This window comes from Trachinotus anak, unplaced genomic scaffold (assembly GCF_046630095.1).
Source record: "Trachinotus anak isolate AG129_WGS33_773 ecotype Australia unplaced genomic scaffold, CSIRO_AGI_Tana_v1 ptg000017l, whole genome shotgun sequence".
NCBI classification, from domain to species: domain Eukaryota; kingdom Metazoa; phylum Chordata; class Actinopteri; order Carangiformes; family Carangidae; genus Trachinotus; species Trachinotus anak.
This window is the reverse complement of record NW_027273868.1, coordinates 2729798-2744958: the sequence shown is the minus strand read 5'-3', so window position 1 is coordinate 2744958 and position 15161 is coordinate 2729798. Positions and strand designations below refer to the sequence as shown.

The 15161-nt window shown below is 40.1% G+C and overlaps 1 protein-coding gene across 3 annotated transcripts in view; it reads right to left on the bottom strand.

The window, feature by feature from the left end:
* Window positions 1–4109: 4109 nt before the first annotated feature.
* The window catches only part of LOC139634776 (TANK-binding kinase 1-binding protein 1-like), a 29534-nt gene continuing 18482 nt past the window's right edge, over window positions 4110–15161 (bottom strand). For all 3 annotated transcript variants that reach the window (XM_071501422.1, XM_071501421.1, XM_071501420.1), the window contains exons 7-13: window positions 14372–14433; window positions 14186–14292; window positions 12592–12782; window positions 12226–12507; window positions 8673–8753; window positions 8358–8585; window positions 4110–5893 (exon numbers count right to left, since the gene is read on the bottom strand). In XM_071501422.1, coding sequence (XP_071357523.1) covers window positions 5765–5893; window positions 8358–8585; window positions 8673–8753; window positions 12226–12507; window positions 12592–12782; window positions 14186–14292; window positions 14372–14433 — 1080 coding nt within the window. In that variant the 3' untranslated portion in view covers window positions 4110–5764. The remainder of the gene's footprint in view (window positions 5894–8357; window positions 8586–8672; window positions 8754–12225; window positions 12508–12591; window positions 12783–14185; window positions 14293–14371; window positions 14434–15161) is intronic.

The following is a 15161-nucleotide window of genomic DNA, read 5'->3' as shown; positions in this document are numbered from 1 at the left end:
GTAAAATGTATAAAGTAGCAGAGCTAAAGCTGTCTTGTAAATATAGTGGAGTAGAAATTAAGTAGTATGAAATGTAAATACTCAAATACCTCAAATTTGTACTGAAGTACAGTGCAGAGTTAGGTGTACTCGGTTACATTGTACAACTGGTCTCTTGGGTTGGTGCACATAATGTTAGACCACATCAGTGTGTGACCTTCAACACTTAACGAAAGTTAAAAGTCATTACAAGTTTTTCATTTAAATTATCCTCTGATTTATTTGTACTTATTGAGATCATTCACACCTCAAACCCATCCGCAGTTCTAACATATGATTTATTTTTTGAAAAGCGTTCTGCTCTCCTGCTGACGCTGTAAACAGAAGTAAGAGTAAGGTATTCATCACAACGTGGGGACAAATATCGTCCCCTGATGACTGCGTTGAAATCCCCATTTAAACAATGCTAAAAGAATCAAGTGCAAAATCAGTTTGTCAGTGAAGCTTATAAACACTGAACTGAAATCTACTATAACAGTAACCACAAAAAATATTGTAAAAATTCTATCTTGCCTCTAAGTAAATGTAAACTAGTTGTGATACAGTAAAGGAATTCCTGTTTTATTTAATTCACTGAAATCTCCTCTGGGACCTTGAGTGCAACCAGCCCTACTAACACAGGCAAATATGTCAGCTTCCCCTCCCAACACTTCCAAACATCAAATTATATCTGCAAGTCTGGACACAAGTAACATGTGCTACATGCATCTATAAACCAGAGTGTACAGGTAACAGCAACTTTCAATTTACCCAGATATTCAACCATGACAGAAGAGAGAGCTCTTTGATTTCAAAGGTTTCTCTCTCTGCTGTTTCTGTAGTTCCCAGATGTAATTGTGAGACATGTTATGTGTAACTGTGTTGCCAGCTTTCATCCTGGGGTAAATATCTGCATGTGTGTAATCTAGAAGACTTGCAGACTCACTGTTCTTTAAATATCATTGCATTTCTGTCTATCCATATTTCAGGCCTCCTATTGCCCAACCCCCCCGTCCTCCGAATTTCCACCTCCAAGACTTCCAGGGAATGAATGATTGAACTTTAGTGTTCAATAGTTAATATGAAGAATTGTCTGAAGGTAAATGTGAAACTCTTCCACTCTTCTGTTCCAAAAGGCCACAGTCAAAAGCAAAAAAGCACTTTGCTGGAAACATACAGATGCCTTAAGGTCTGAGGAAATGTGCTTATGTGGAGCTGGAAGCAGTCATGGACTCCATGCAGGCTTTTGCTTTTAAAAGAAAACTACACACCCTTACAATTTAGGTTTTATTTTCATAGTTATGGCCATTATTCCTATTAATAATAACAAGCTGTACCCACAAATCTAGGAACACTTTTTGCTTAAAAAAAAAGAAAGAAAAATGTCAAATGACCCAGCAAAATAAACAAAAAAATCCAACCCATACTTGGTCCACATCCTTTTTTTCTTCTGGCCCAGTATATGCCTGGTTCCATGACCAGAATCTGGCCCACATACGGCATGATGCTACTTCCACATCTGGACCAATTGCAGCACACACACAAAATCTTGCAGCTGTGGGACAACATTGGAAGATAACAACCAGAATCTGCCCAGATGTGGGAGTACCAGACTTGGGCTGAGGGCCCCAGCATATGTTGGGACAGAAACTTCATTTTGCTATATGGGCTGGGGGGTGGGGGGCAACAAACATGAGTAGTCCGATAATCAGAAATGCTTAAACTTAATTGGAAGTGAAAACGAAGGCAAATGGTGAAATTATCAACACAGTTTGCAGTGTTGTAGTTGTGTGTAGTTGTGTAGTTTTCCCGTGCAATAAAGGATTCATTCAACATTTTTAGCCATATGAGCAGCCAGCAGCAAGCTTTAGGGACAGAAATGTAGGTCTGTTGGTCAGTCCACCACTTTAGACTGAAATCTTAACAGTTATAGTGGTCAGTGGTTTGGACATGAATGTAGATGCTCTGGCTTGTTACCTAATAATAATAATGTGGTTTAGATAATCTTGCAAAACTGTTTGTCCTCCCATTGAACATATTTTTAGAATTGTCATCATTTTTAAAGATCTTAGCAATGCGTTTAGTGTGTACAATGTTATCAAAGCCAGTAGAACCAATGTTGAGGCTATGAAATTAAAACTTAAGTTGAAATAAATCGTAGTTGTTTAAGGCTAATTCCAAATCCCCAAATCACAAAGGTGCTTTACTTTTAGCACCAAAAGTAAAGGAGCAAACTGCTCACTCTTAAACATTCCCAGAAAAAAGAAAGATTCCCCTTCTTCACTGCCCAGGAAGTTAAAGTGATAAGATTAAGATTAATATTTTGGAGAAACACATCCATAAAGAGATTATTTCTCTTGTCATAGTCCTAACCTAGTATTTCTACTTTATGTACAATATACTAATTCAATTGGTGTAATATTTTACATTTTGTTACTATGTACACCAGTGCATCAGCATTTAAATCAAGTGTTCTAAGTCCATATTTTCTGTTAGGGAATAGAGTGGACAGCATTCAACAAACACAGACCATCGGATTTGAAGCAATAAAGGTTTGTCCAGAAGATTACAACCGGAAATAAATTTAATTTAAAAAGGTTTTTTTTTTTTTTTTTTTTATGAATGAAATTCCATTTATCTCCACTGTACAACTCCAATTTTCATGTTGGTTTAACTACATCAAAACAAGTTAAACCAAACCAAGGTTATTCTTAACCTTTATCATTCAACAAAAACAGTCACGAATGAAGGTCCACTTACCAACTTTTTTAAGAGCTTTCAATTATATGACATGGCTTTCATTAGCAGATGGAATTGGTAAACTCCATCCACTGAATCACAGCATCACAGCATCTTACCATGTGATGCAGTTAAAAGCTCAGGGATAAGATGGAAAATAAACCTTAAGTTGACTGTTTTGTCATAGCAAATCTGCATGGCTCAGTACCACCAGGGGCAAGCCAGAGAATATGTTTTTTCATTCTTTGGTTGCACCAACCCTTGAAGTGTCATGTCAGGCATCTTGCAGGACTGATCCCCAGTTTTAAACACTTTGACTTTTTGTGAATGGATAGTGGTTTCACCTGTGCCTGCAACAGTATGAAATAGCTAATGCTGAGGTAGTTAGGGTATCTTACCTACACAGTGTGCGTACACTAACTACATTACAGACACACACAGAGGTCAAAATGTGGCCTGTGTTCCCATTCCTAATGGTAGGTTGATGAAGACTTCACTTGCCAGACATTTGCAATGAATTGTAATGATGTAATAAAAGGAGGTTGTATTCCCTCAGAGGCTGATCTGGAGTCAGCTCTGTCCTCCCATGGCTTTCTGTTTGTTTAGTGAAAAAAACTTGAGTCAAGTTTGGAGTGTCCCCAGCTAAGTGTTCTGGTGAAGCAAGGCAGTGAACCCTCGACTGATCATACTGGAACTCCCACTGAGCAGGAGACACGCAAAGAATCTCTGCTGTCCCAGGCACGGCTCTCTGCATGGTTATAGTGAAGATTATTTTTGATTCATTCATATTAGATCCTCTCACTTTTTTGCATAAAAGTTTGGCTTTCATCCTTAACACTTTAACACAGAGTCAAAATGTCCAGTCGCCCAGATGTAATGGACATGTGATGACAAATGCTGACACGTTTATTGTGATATTTTCTCTGCTGTCACTGCAGGTGTAGTTTCAGTACTGTTAGGAACCCTGTGGAGCTGTTTTTCAAAAACCAAGTATGTAAAGTCATGGGTGTGGAATGTTTCTTGTGAAAACTTGAAACAGGATTGTAAAACATCTTAAGTTGTAATTTCTTGCCATTTCCTCCATATCCTCTGTTTTTGTCATGCTCATAAGAAACTTCATGAAACTTTGTCTTGTGATTCTCATAATTCAACACATAACTATGACATAGTATCACATAATTATGTGCTACAACATCATTATTATTGAGGAATTAGATTATTGATATGAATAATAAATTATGATAACCTTAAGATAACATAACTATTTGATAATGAGTATTTCGTAATTGTAGTGGAGAAAGTTGGAGACTTTTCCATAATTGTGAGATATTAAGTCATAATTATGACCCACACCAATTCATAGTTTATTTAATTATGTATTATAACGTGATAATTATAAATCAGCGGCTCTTATAGTCTTAGATATCATTACATAATTATAGATAAAAATATATACATAGATACATCTTTACCACATACTATGATTATAAATAGATCTCATATTATGAGATGCTATTTCATAATCATGAACTTCAACGATATTAAGTCATAATCATTAGATACATCATAAATTATAGGTCTAGGTTTCCCATAATTACGAATGCTGTCTTATTATCATGACAGGAAAGAGATGAAGTTTCTCATTGTTATTACATATGCTAATATTTGATAGTATTTTTAATTGTTAGACATTAAGACTTACTCCATAAATTATTAAATATCCCGCAGAAGAGAGGTAATTATATGAAAAAACAATATTTAAAAAAGTACAGTATGAGATACAGTCTCATAATTATGAGAAAATGTCCCACATTTAAAGACACCAACGCCTAATTATGATGCGTTATCATGAGATATCTAATAAATAATTTTTAATGTTTCTCATAATTTGATTATGATATATTTATAATGGATATAAACATATATACAACAAAAAGAACTGGACTGATCAAAAGAAGTGGAGAATAAATCATTTGAGATGCTAACGTTCTCATATGAAATACTGAGTCATAATAATGTGCAAGGTACCAATTTTGAGGGAAAAATGTTTTTAGTGGAAAATATGGGCTTCCATAGTGTCTGCCTTTTCAAAATAAAGGCTGTGGTTTCAGCAAGGCACTTTCATTACTACACCAGAAGATGGCAGTAGGTGCTGTTTATTCTGTAGTTCCAATCCTTTTATTAGATCACATTTTAACCTTTGGACCATTTCACATGTTTGACTTTACATGTAATTTGTTTTGCAACTCCTCTAGCCCCAAGTGCTGTCATCAGTGTCCTGATGTATTCGCTGTATTCTCTAGACTGCCCTTAACCCATGGCTTATTCTGTAGCTTGTGTCATGTATTTAGGAATCAGGTGAATGTGACTTACTAAAATTACCTATTCTAACTAAAAATTCACCTCAGAATAGTTCAGAGTTCATTGCAGGTCCAGAAAATCTTTTTCATTTTCATCTTCATTCTCCAGAACAAAATTAAAGCAGTGACATCCAGGTGCTTTGATGAATGCTGGGACATGAAAACAACAGGTTTTTGACATTGCACGTGCTCTCAGACCAGCATACATGTGGTTACCAACAGAGCTTCAGCAGCTCCTCTCCATGATACTGAATCTGAGATTCACGACACTATTGTCTTTTCTACCTCTGCTATTACCTCAGCACTCAGGTGTTTGTACAAATGATGAATTATGAAAGGAGAAAAAAAACACTGTTTGATGCAGAATTGCTGCTATGGTGCTTTGTGAGAGATATTAGGCAATGTTTGTATGCCTTTGGTGAACAAAGATGAAAAGATTTACAATTTGGAAATTAAATGATAAACACTTGAGTCTGGAGGGTAGAAAGAGAGACTTGCTCTGTAACTAGAAGGCCAGGTGAGATCCATAGAGAGTGAGGAAAGCCTCACTAAACCATTCTGGACTAAAACTAAACAGAAAACAATCAAAATGGGTCTGGTTCCCATCTCCAGTGAAAATGGGTGTAAAATGCTTGGTAAAAAAAAAGTCAGATCTTGCTGTTCTCCAAGTGGGAGTCGATGTGTTTGATGAGGGCGTCATCCGGATAACCAGTTGGGAAGGTCAGCTGACACAAAGGACAACTGCGAGCAGCACTCTCTTCTGACTCCATCCATAACTATAGACAAAGGAAAACACAGGTGTGAAATCTGATCCTCAAATGATAGCAAAATCCCACAATCTAATCAAAAGCCCTTTTCAGACATTCAAATATATATCATATGTTACAGTGACTCAAAAGACTTTTACATTAATATGACTTTATTCAGACATGGCAGGACATTGATGGAAAGAGCTATGTGTCTGTGTGAGATTTGAGACCTGGTGCATGAAAGGAAGTAGCATCACTACAATTAGAACTTAAAAGTGACATAGTGCTGTGTGAAAAGGTTGCTCCATCCCCTTTTCACTTTGCCCTGATCCCCCACATTATCATTGTGTTATGTGTTATCATTGGTGGAGTATTTTATATTTTGAGTAAATGTTTCTATTAATTTTCCAGGGTTTGATTGTTTTATATATAAGTTTGGAGATATTTTGTGTGGTTTATGTCGGAAGGGTCAGCCCACTTTGCATATTTTCAGTTGTCTGTCTGAGTGGGGTTAATTAGCTGCTCAGCCAGAGAAAGAGGAAACAGGTGTGTGCTATCAGGTCCTTTTAGGATAATTTAGTGTGGGTAGTGGTAGTGTGGGGTTGGGGTGCTTGGGATGGCGAGCATTTTAGCTCACCCCCATACTTACCTGAGAGGATGGTATGCTCCATGTAGGTGAAGAAGATTAAATGTAAGCCATTCAGTGGTCAAAGGAGAGAGAGAGAGAGAGAGAGAGTAGGTGGCAGCTTGCTGTGAGGCTGCAGTTTTAGAATTTGTTTGTTAAGGCTTAGGTTCTTTTTCTTTTGAATTGCCTGGGATTTATTTTGTCTTCTGTTTTGTAGTATTTTGTTAACAAAATATCACTTTTTGAGCACATACTCCGAGCTGCTGACAATGCTTTTTGAAACATCTTTTTAAAAGTTTCCAATGCCCATACCATCATCTGCCCTTTGCAGAGAGAAGCAACTCCACATGCTGATTCAGACAGGAAACCAACATATAACATTGTTGTTATATTTATGTAAAAAGATGTATGCCTGATAGGGAATTAGGTTTCTTACTGATAATATGTAGAAGCATCTTAGAGGATGTCTTGTTGTTCAAATACCTATATACAGCATAGCAAGTACAGAATTTAGGTCCCACATTGTATAAAGGTAGATGTCCATGTTTTTGGACGCAAGCAGATCTAGGTTCTATATTAATACCGTGAAAATATCAAAGCCTCAGTCCACAGAGAAATGCATACAGCCTGTATTCAGAAACTGATCCTTAAAACAAGCCATCAGGACTTCTGGAACTTTGAACACGAACACATAAACACAGCGAGTGGAGTTGATGCCAAAGAGCTCGATCTAGCCAAAGAGCTCGATTTTGGTTTCATCTGACCACAGCACTTTCTCCTAAGACTTCTCTGAATCATTCAGGTGATCATTGGCAAACTTCAGATGGGCCTGTACATGTGCCTTCTTGAGCAGGGGGACCTTGCGGGCACTGCAGGATTTTAATCCATTGCGGTGTAATGTGTTAACAATGGTTTTCTTGGTGACTGTGGTCCCAGCTGCCTTGAGATCATTAGCAAGCACCTCCCGTGTAGTTCTTGGCTGATTTCTCACCTTCCTCATGATCAGTGATACGCCACGAGGTGAGGTCTTGCGTGGAGCCCCAGAACGAGGTCGATTGATGGTCATTTTGTGTTTCTTCCATTTTCGAATAATTGGACCAACAGTTGTCTCTTTCTCACCCAGCTTCTTGCCTATGGTCTTGTAGCCCAATCCAGCCTTGTGCAGGTCTACAATCTTGTCCCTGATGTCCTTAGACAGCTCTTTGGTCTTGCCCATGGTGGAGAGTTTGGAGTCTGATTGATTGCATGGACAGGTGTCTTTTATACAGGCGACTGTTTGACACAGGTGTCTTTGCTGCAGGTAACAAGTTTTTTTTCAATGTGTCTAAGGAGTAGGAGTATTTAACCAGTCTGTGGGAGCCAGAATTGTTAATGGTTGGCAGGGGATCAAATACTTATTTCACTCAATGAAATGCAAATCAATTTATATCTTTTATATAATGTGGTTTTCTGAATTTTCTTTTTGATATTCTGTCTCTCGTTGTAAAAAGGAACCTACTTTTAAAATTATAGACTGTTCGCTTCTACGTCAGTGGGCAAACTTACAAAATTAGTGAGGGATCAAATAATTATTTCCTCCACTGTATATCTCTCTAGATAGATACATTTGTTTTGTTTTTCAAATAACATTTTTTTTTATCTTCCTCAGAAAGCTCTAATGATAGTATGCTATACACCCTCTTTATCCTTAAGTTAATGCTTTTTGGATTGTACTTACACATTTCTGCTTATAGTGGAATGCCATTTGGTGGTCTGGTGTGTATTGTTAGTTTTGGGTTCTGTCTATTTTGACTGCTGCAATGAGTCAGTTTCCCCACAAGAAGAGGAGGGACTCTGTTTATGTAATCCTCATTGTTTTCTACTCACGTTAATGGAGGGCCATGACTGAGCATGCTCCGTGTTCAAGTAGGGAGGCAGATGGCAGGAAAGGGTGGCTGGGCCCTCAGGGGCCGAGAAGGAGGGATGGCGGGGCTGTTTCCTTGGAGACGGGAATGAAGGGTGGAGGGGTTGTTCTCTAGGTGATGATGAGCCAATCCCAATTGCGCCCAGAGTCCGAGGTGGGCTGGCAGCCGGTGATAGATACGTACATACATCCTGTAAATGTACGCAACACACACATTTTCTAAATAAATAACCCAGCTTTAAAGCCACAGGAAAAGCCACAAATGTCATCATCATCACCTCATCATCATCTGAGGACTGCGGTGGTGTCACCAGTGGGGTGGGCTCAGGTGGATCATCAAGGCGACAGAAATGATGCACCTGGATTAAAGGAGATGCATGGGACAGCAGCATGATTACTGTGAAAAATGTAATACTTTCTACTTCAGCCCCACAAAGAAAAGAAAACATACTTTTAGGAAGTATGACATACAGGCAAGGACATGCTATTGCCTTATCAGGGATTCATAACAGTTTTATAAAAATCTGAGGTAATTAATTAACAGAAAGTAGGAGGGGTGTTGAAAGTGAATTTTGGCTTTGACAAACTTCAGTACAAGCCCAATGCTATTCTTACCCTACCCTATGAAATTTGCAACTTGTATGTCAGTGACACTTAAATTTACATACACCATAATGCAACAGGACTAATGGTGTGTCCACAAAGGAGGGGCTTCAGCCTTGTTTTTCAGTTCTATCTCATGCGTGTTTGGACAGAACAGATATACTTCTATTTTAATCAATACAGCTGTACAAACAGGATAATTACTTCATAACGTTTTGCTCGCACTATATCCATGTTAACACGGAAAACCTCGGTTTAGCATTTGAATACCACATATTCAATGCTATTTAGCAAAGCTGTCAGAATTGGCTGTTAATTGAAGTGCACAACCTTTTAATTAAGACACAGCATGCCACCGGCCCTGTGAAACATAGATAGCTTGTCGTTTTGTTGTTGGCTGTTACTGCCATGTATTGCAGCTTCAGCAAGAAATAGAGCTTGAGATAGAGCCACAGCGTGCTACAACCCCTGTGAAACCCAAGTTATGTATCTTGTTGTTACTGCCATGCATTACAGGCTAAGTCACTTCCTAAGAAAGATCCTCTGACTGTTACTGCCCCGCATAGCAGTTAGTGCTTTTTGAAGTTTTTAAGCAGATAGTGGACCTGCATTTGCTTTTACTGGCCCCAGTCTTTCATGCCTACTAGAGCCATTTAACAGTGCCATAGCTACCCCTTCCCTACAGGAAGCTACTCCCCGTAGTGTAGGCTACTGCACTGTTAGGCCAGTGTAAGCTACACTACAAGGTGTCTGCCAATGCAACACCATAGCCAACTGCATTGCCTTGTTGTTGTTTTGACACTAACTTAACATCACCCTCCAATCCAGTCACAACAATTGAGAACCCCCTGTGTAGAGCAGTTCATTTCTTCCCTAGCACAGAGCCTAAATAAAAGGCCGGGCTACCCGCAATGTATCAGCAGGTTCCAGTGAGTGCAGTAAAGAAATAGGCTTGCTACTCAATGAAAGGTGTGATGATCAGACTGCATCTAAAGGCTGATTGCTAAGGTGCTTGCTCTTAAACTTCCACAAGCCAACCAGCCTTGCATTCCAGAGCCAAGCAGCCCTCAAGGAGAAGGTAAAATCCCTCAGAGCTCAAAATACTCTTCTCCTTCATGAAGGCAGCTAATAAAAAAGCCATGTGCTATTTAGAATAGCTGCACTAAGCAGAGTTAGATCTCTGTTCACACAAGGGGGACCTGATTCATGCTCCTCCCTTAATGACAGGTTGGCTACCTCTCCACTCAGAAGATGGGACCAATTCCTAACTGACCCTAAGTCCTTATAAATTAAGTCAGCTCCTCAACCTCCACTGAGAGACAGAGGTACCACCTGACTTCCCATTTATCTGAAACAGTCACTGAAGAGACAGAGTTTATCCTCTAAGATATTCATGTTCTTCTCAGCCACTGACACGTGACACTTTCACCTCTGATCATCCTTCCACAGGGGGGAGTAGAACCTTCCAGGGCATGCAGCTTCCTCTCTGCATTTCCAGGAAATGACAGCTCAGCTCCTGCCTCTCATCCAGCTATCTTAGTTTCACTTTCACAGTGTGCTTGCCTTGAAATGTTTAAATTTATAGCAAAGAACACTGAACACTTTGACCCAGACAACTGATATATCACATTGATGATTACATTAGGGAACTAGACCACAACCTAATTGACTTGTCCCATGCAACCCAAAGGGAGAAAATTTAATTTGTGTGGAAGACCAGTTCTAAAGCTGTCCAGATGTTTATACAGTTACTACCTCCCAGTGTCAGTAATGACTGCAAAAAATTCCATCAAGCACTGACAGAAGAATTCTCTTCTTAAACATTCCCACTGTGAGCATCCCAGTGACTATTATAAACTTTTGAGACATGCATCCTTTCAGGGCAGGAGCACACCAGACTTGGAAGAAAACCCCACACTCAAGACCTACTTTGCACGACCTCCATCCATGTGTACTCAGTCATGTGGTTCTGATTATGCATAAGCCCTCCAAGCATGAGATAAGGAAGAGGATACAGATGGCTTGGGAAACCATGGTCACTTCCATGGCACGGAGGAAAACTACTGAGCCTGCCAGCTCAAACACCGTGGCATCACATCATAGACCTATTGCCTCAAAAGACCATCCTCATAACAGCTTGAATGGGGGTGACAAAAGGCCACACTAAGCGTAACTGCCATGTCCACCAACTGCGTAGAGATAGGGACTCCCACAGCTGGAGCAGGAGAAGGCCATATGCAGGCATTCTGGCCCAGAAATATGACCAACCAAGGCATGGATCAGACAATGACCATGTCATCTCTAACCATGTTTCATCAAAGGGTGACAGCGCCTCTGAATGCTTCTCTGTCTCCAGTTATACAGAGCATTACAGCCCTGTGCCACAAGTTAGTAAGGAATTAAATCACAAGAGCTCCAGATTTTGCTTCTCACAGTACTGACAGTAAGCTCAGGGTACCTTACACTCTTGCATTTATGTTGGTAAACTGGGTTTGTCAGCAGCAAACTCAAACCCTGAATTAGTTTCAAAGCCACTGCCAACTTTGCCAGAACACTTAAACTACTTTGATTATAACCTTGATTATTGAAGCTATTTAGTGAAATTTCAGAAGCAGGACCACATCTCAACCACACATCTTCCAGCAATCTCATGAATACCGACCTAACCCTCTTCTCCTCTTTTGCTCTCGTATTCTTGGTACCCTGTTGATTGTGTGGTCCTTGCTCGTGACACTTTCTAGGTGAGATCAGTAGTATCAAAACTAACTTAGCCTATCATGACTTCACAGAGCTAACTACACACATCCTGACATCTGACACAAGCTCAGGACAATGCATACACTCTTGGCACCATTTTGTTATTATTTCATTTTTCATGCCATAATTATTAAATCACCCAATATAGCCCAACACAGTTGTCTATGTTATAGTGTTTTTCTTCTTCTGTCTTTGTCTTTTTTTTTTTTTTCCAGGCGCCATATAATGCTCATACATCCTGTAGGGATGTGGGGATTTGCTCAGTAGTTGAATACCAGTGAGAAAGTATTAGTATATGTCAGGTAATTTACTTAAATCAGGACATATCAGGTAATTAAAGTGATTTTTAAAATATAATACAATAATGCAATTATATATATAAGCAGTGGGTAACAATACAGGCATATCAGGTTAACAATGAGGGGGTCAGTGACAGAGATTTGAAAAACAAATAAAAGCTGTGTGTCTCACCTCAGCAGCCATTGGAAAGCCTAGATCAAGAGCACAGTGATGAGGACTGCTGCTCAGACTGCTGCCACCACCTCGCTCTCCTCCCCCACCTCCCCCTCTCTCCCCTGCAGCTCCATGAGCTGAGGCCGGTCTGACGAGGCCCACCAAAGATGTACGGAGTTGAGGTTTGCTTTGGCTATAACCCTGTGTCTCGCCCAGGATGGGCCTGGGTTTGGGGAGGGTGGATACTGGGTCCCTCATCAGGTGTGCTGGGGGTCTCTGGATGGCTGATGGGTCAGATACCTGGGAAAAGGAGAAGGTCAAAGGTCATTGAAAAGGTCAAATCCAATTGGCCCATTAAGTTTCACCAAAAATTTCTAGCCTCACCTCAGAGTAACTACGGCGACCCTGGAACTTTGCTCTTAGACGGCTGCTGGTTGGTTGATGAGAGTAGGACGCAGGGCCATCGCATAGGGACAGAGGAGGAGAGGGGGTGGGGAGAAGCCTATCAGGGGAGAGTGAGGGGCACTGGGGGGAGGGGGGAGAGAGATGCTGAGGACCTGGGGGAGGACGAGACACTGGAGGAGTAAGAGAAAAAGAGAGAGGATGGTGAATGGATTTGGGCTCTATGTCAGAGCTACAACCCTGCCACCCCACCCTCAGAAGCAAAACTAGGAGGGACAGTGGTAAAGAAGCTCAATGAGAGACACCACTGACCACTGGGATTGATGAAAAAACATGGCAATTAGTGATTGGTCATTATGAGCCCTGGCATGCAAATACACAGCAACAGGTGATTCGTTTCAAGAGAAAGCCCAAAGAGGGTAACAGAGAGAAAGCAAAAGAGAGAGAGTGCATATATGGACTTTAAAGAGGGAAAGAGAATGTGTATATGAACAGAGGCAGAGACCCTGAACAAAATGCACAGTTCTCAGGACTTTATCTGAAGGCTTCTAATACTGACAGTGACAGCTGTCGCATATAAACGGGTCCAATGTACATTGAATGTTCATTGGTATATCCATTCGCCTGTCTCCTCTATGAAATGGCTGTATTCTCAATGACCTGCATTATTATAAGCTCTGATGAACTGGGTTACATGTCTCTCATCCACATACAGACACTATCTCCTTCCATCATCCTTGACTTCATTGTTGTTGCCTGTGTAGCTGCTGTGGCTTCTTTGTTGTTGTTCAAATTTGCTCTCTGTTGTGGTGTAAAATTTTGTTCTTATCCATTCGATATAAATTATTCTGGCAATTCAAATGAGTGCAAAAACCATGAATGCTGCGTTACATTTAGTATGATGTTATATTACAGTTAAATGTTTAATGTGTATGTACACCAACTATATCCAGGTGTTTTGTAGGTGAAGTAATTTGACATGGCTGCAATTGTTGAGCACTGCGTTGAAGCAAATCACAGCAATAAATATTCTTTAACTATACAGATTATTCCAAATTCCTTCCACTTGTTTATCATTTGCCACAACCAGTGTTAACATTTGTTACTTCAAACAGATATTTGACATTTCTTGTTCTGTTTTCATTTATTTGGTGCACCAATCTTTTCTCCCACTGGCACCTTGTGTAAAAATGTAACAGGCTGGTATGAGATTTTCTGTTGTGTGTTGTTGACTTCATGAAACTCTGTGGGGATACACTAAGTTTAATGAGTGGATATGTGCAATAAAATCACCCCCACCCTCCACTCAACTCCTCACACAGACTTGTTCCTTCTCTTGCCCCTTACTCTAAACCTAACCTAAACCTAATTGTAACCTGAACCCTAAAACCAAGTCTTAAGTCTCAAAAAGCAGTATAGTGACCTAAATTTTTGTCCCCACTCTGACACAGACACAAACACAGACTTTTCTAGTGAGCCCAAGTACTTTTTCCAGGACTTTCAAGCTCATAGACTCACTAAAATATCTGGGGATACCATGAAGTACTTCAACATATAACCCAGTTAGGTGACCTACCAGGCTCCTGTGAGATGTGTCGTAGAAGGTCACTCTGTTTTGAGGCCAGGCTGCGAACACGCCCCAACTCGTCTGTTAGCTCAGTGTAGGCTAATGCTAGGTTCACCCTGCAGCACATAAAGTGACTGAATGACTGACAGGTACTGTAGCCTGCTGTCAAAATATTCTCCTTGAAATGAGACTCACTGTTCATCCCCAGCTTTCTTTATCCATTCCACATCACAGTGCTCACAGTGTGGGGCCAGCGCCTGTGACCGTGGAGAGAGAGACAGACGTGTGGTCAGGGATGCGGCACCTAACAACACGACAAGAGATTTTTATTTGTTTGTTTTTCTACATATGGTCCTGTCACTACAACTATTTCTATTTATTTATTTTATCAGTTAAGGCCAAAACTGGACATTTGGCATGTTTTGGCCCATTGACCACCAACCAGCAGATCCACCTCCATGACCACTGTGCAACAATCCACAAAAGACCATGAGATTGCAAGCAGTGGAACAAGCATTAAAAACATATACTTTGGAAATGCTCTGCATTCATGTCAAATATATCTAAACTGTGGTAAGTGAAATAAACTATACAAGACCCAACAGTCTTGGTACTAACAGACTCACACTGTGTTAACTGTGAGGTGGACATACCTGGCTGGCACCAGTTTCAAGCCATTAAAAGAAGTTCATAGAAAGGAAATGCAGAGTTATGGACATGTAATTGACAATGTCTTACTCTCCCCACCATCAAACCATCAAATTGATAGGAAACCAAGACAAAGGACCCCTCCTCCACAAACAGACTAGCTTTTAGCAGGTAACAGAGTCATATACACCCAGACCATGGGTCAAATGGTCATCTCCAGAGGATCAACAAATGCACACAAGATTGGAGTAAACAACCAGATTCTCAATTTTTGTTACAATAAGACTCTGAATTGGTATTTGATTGTGACTGATATAGGAAATGTAACACCAAAAAG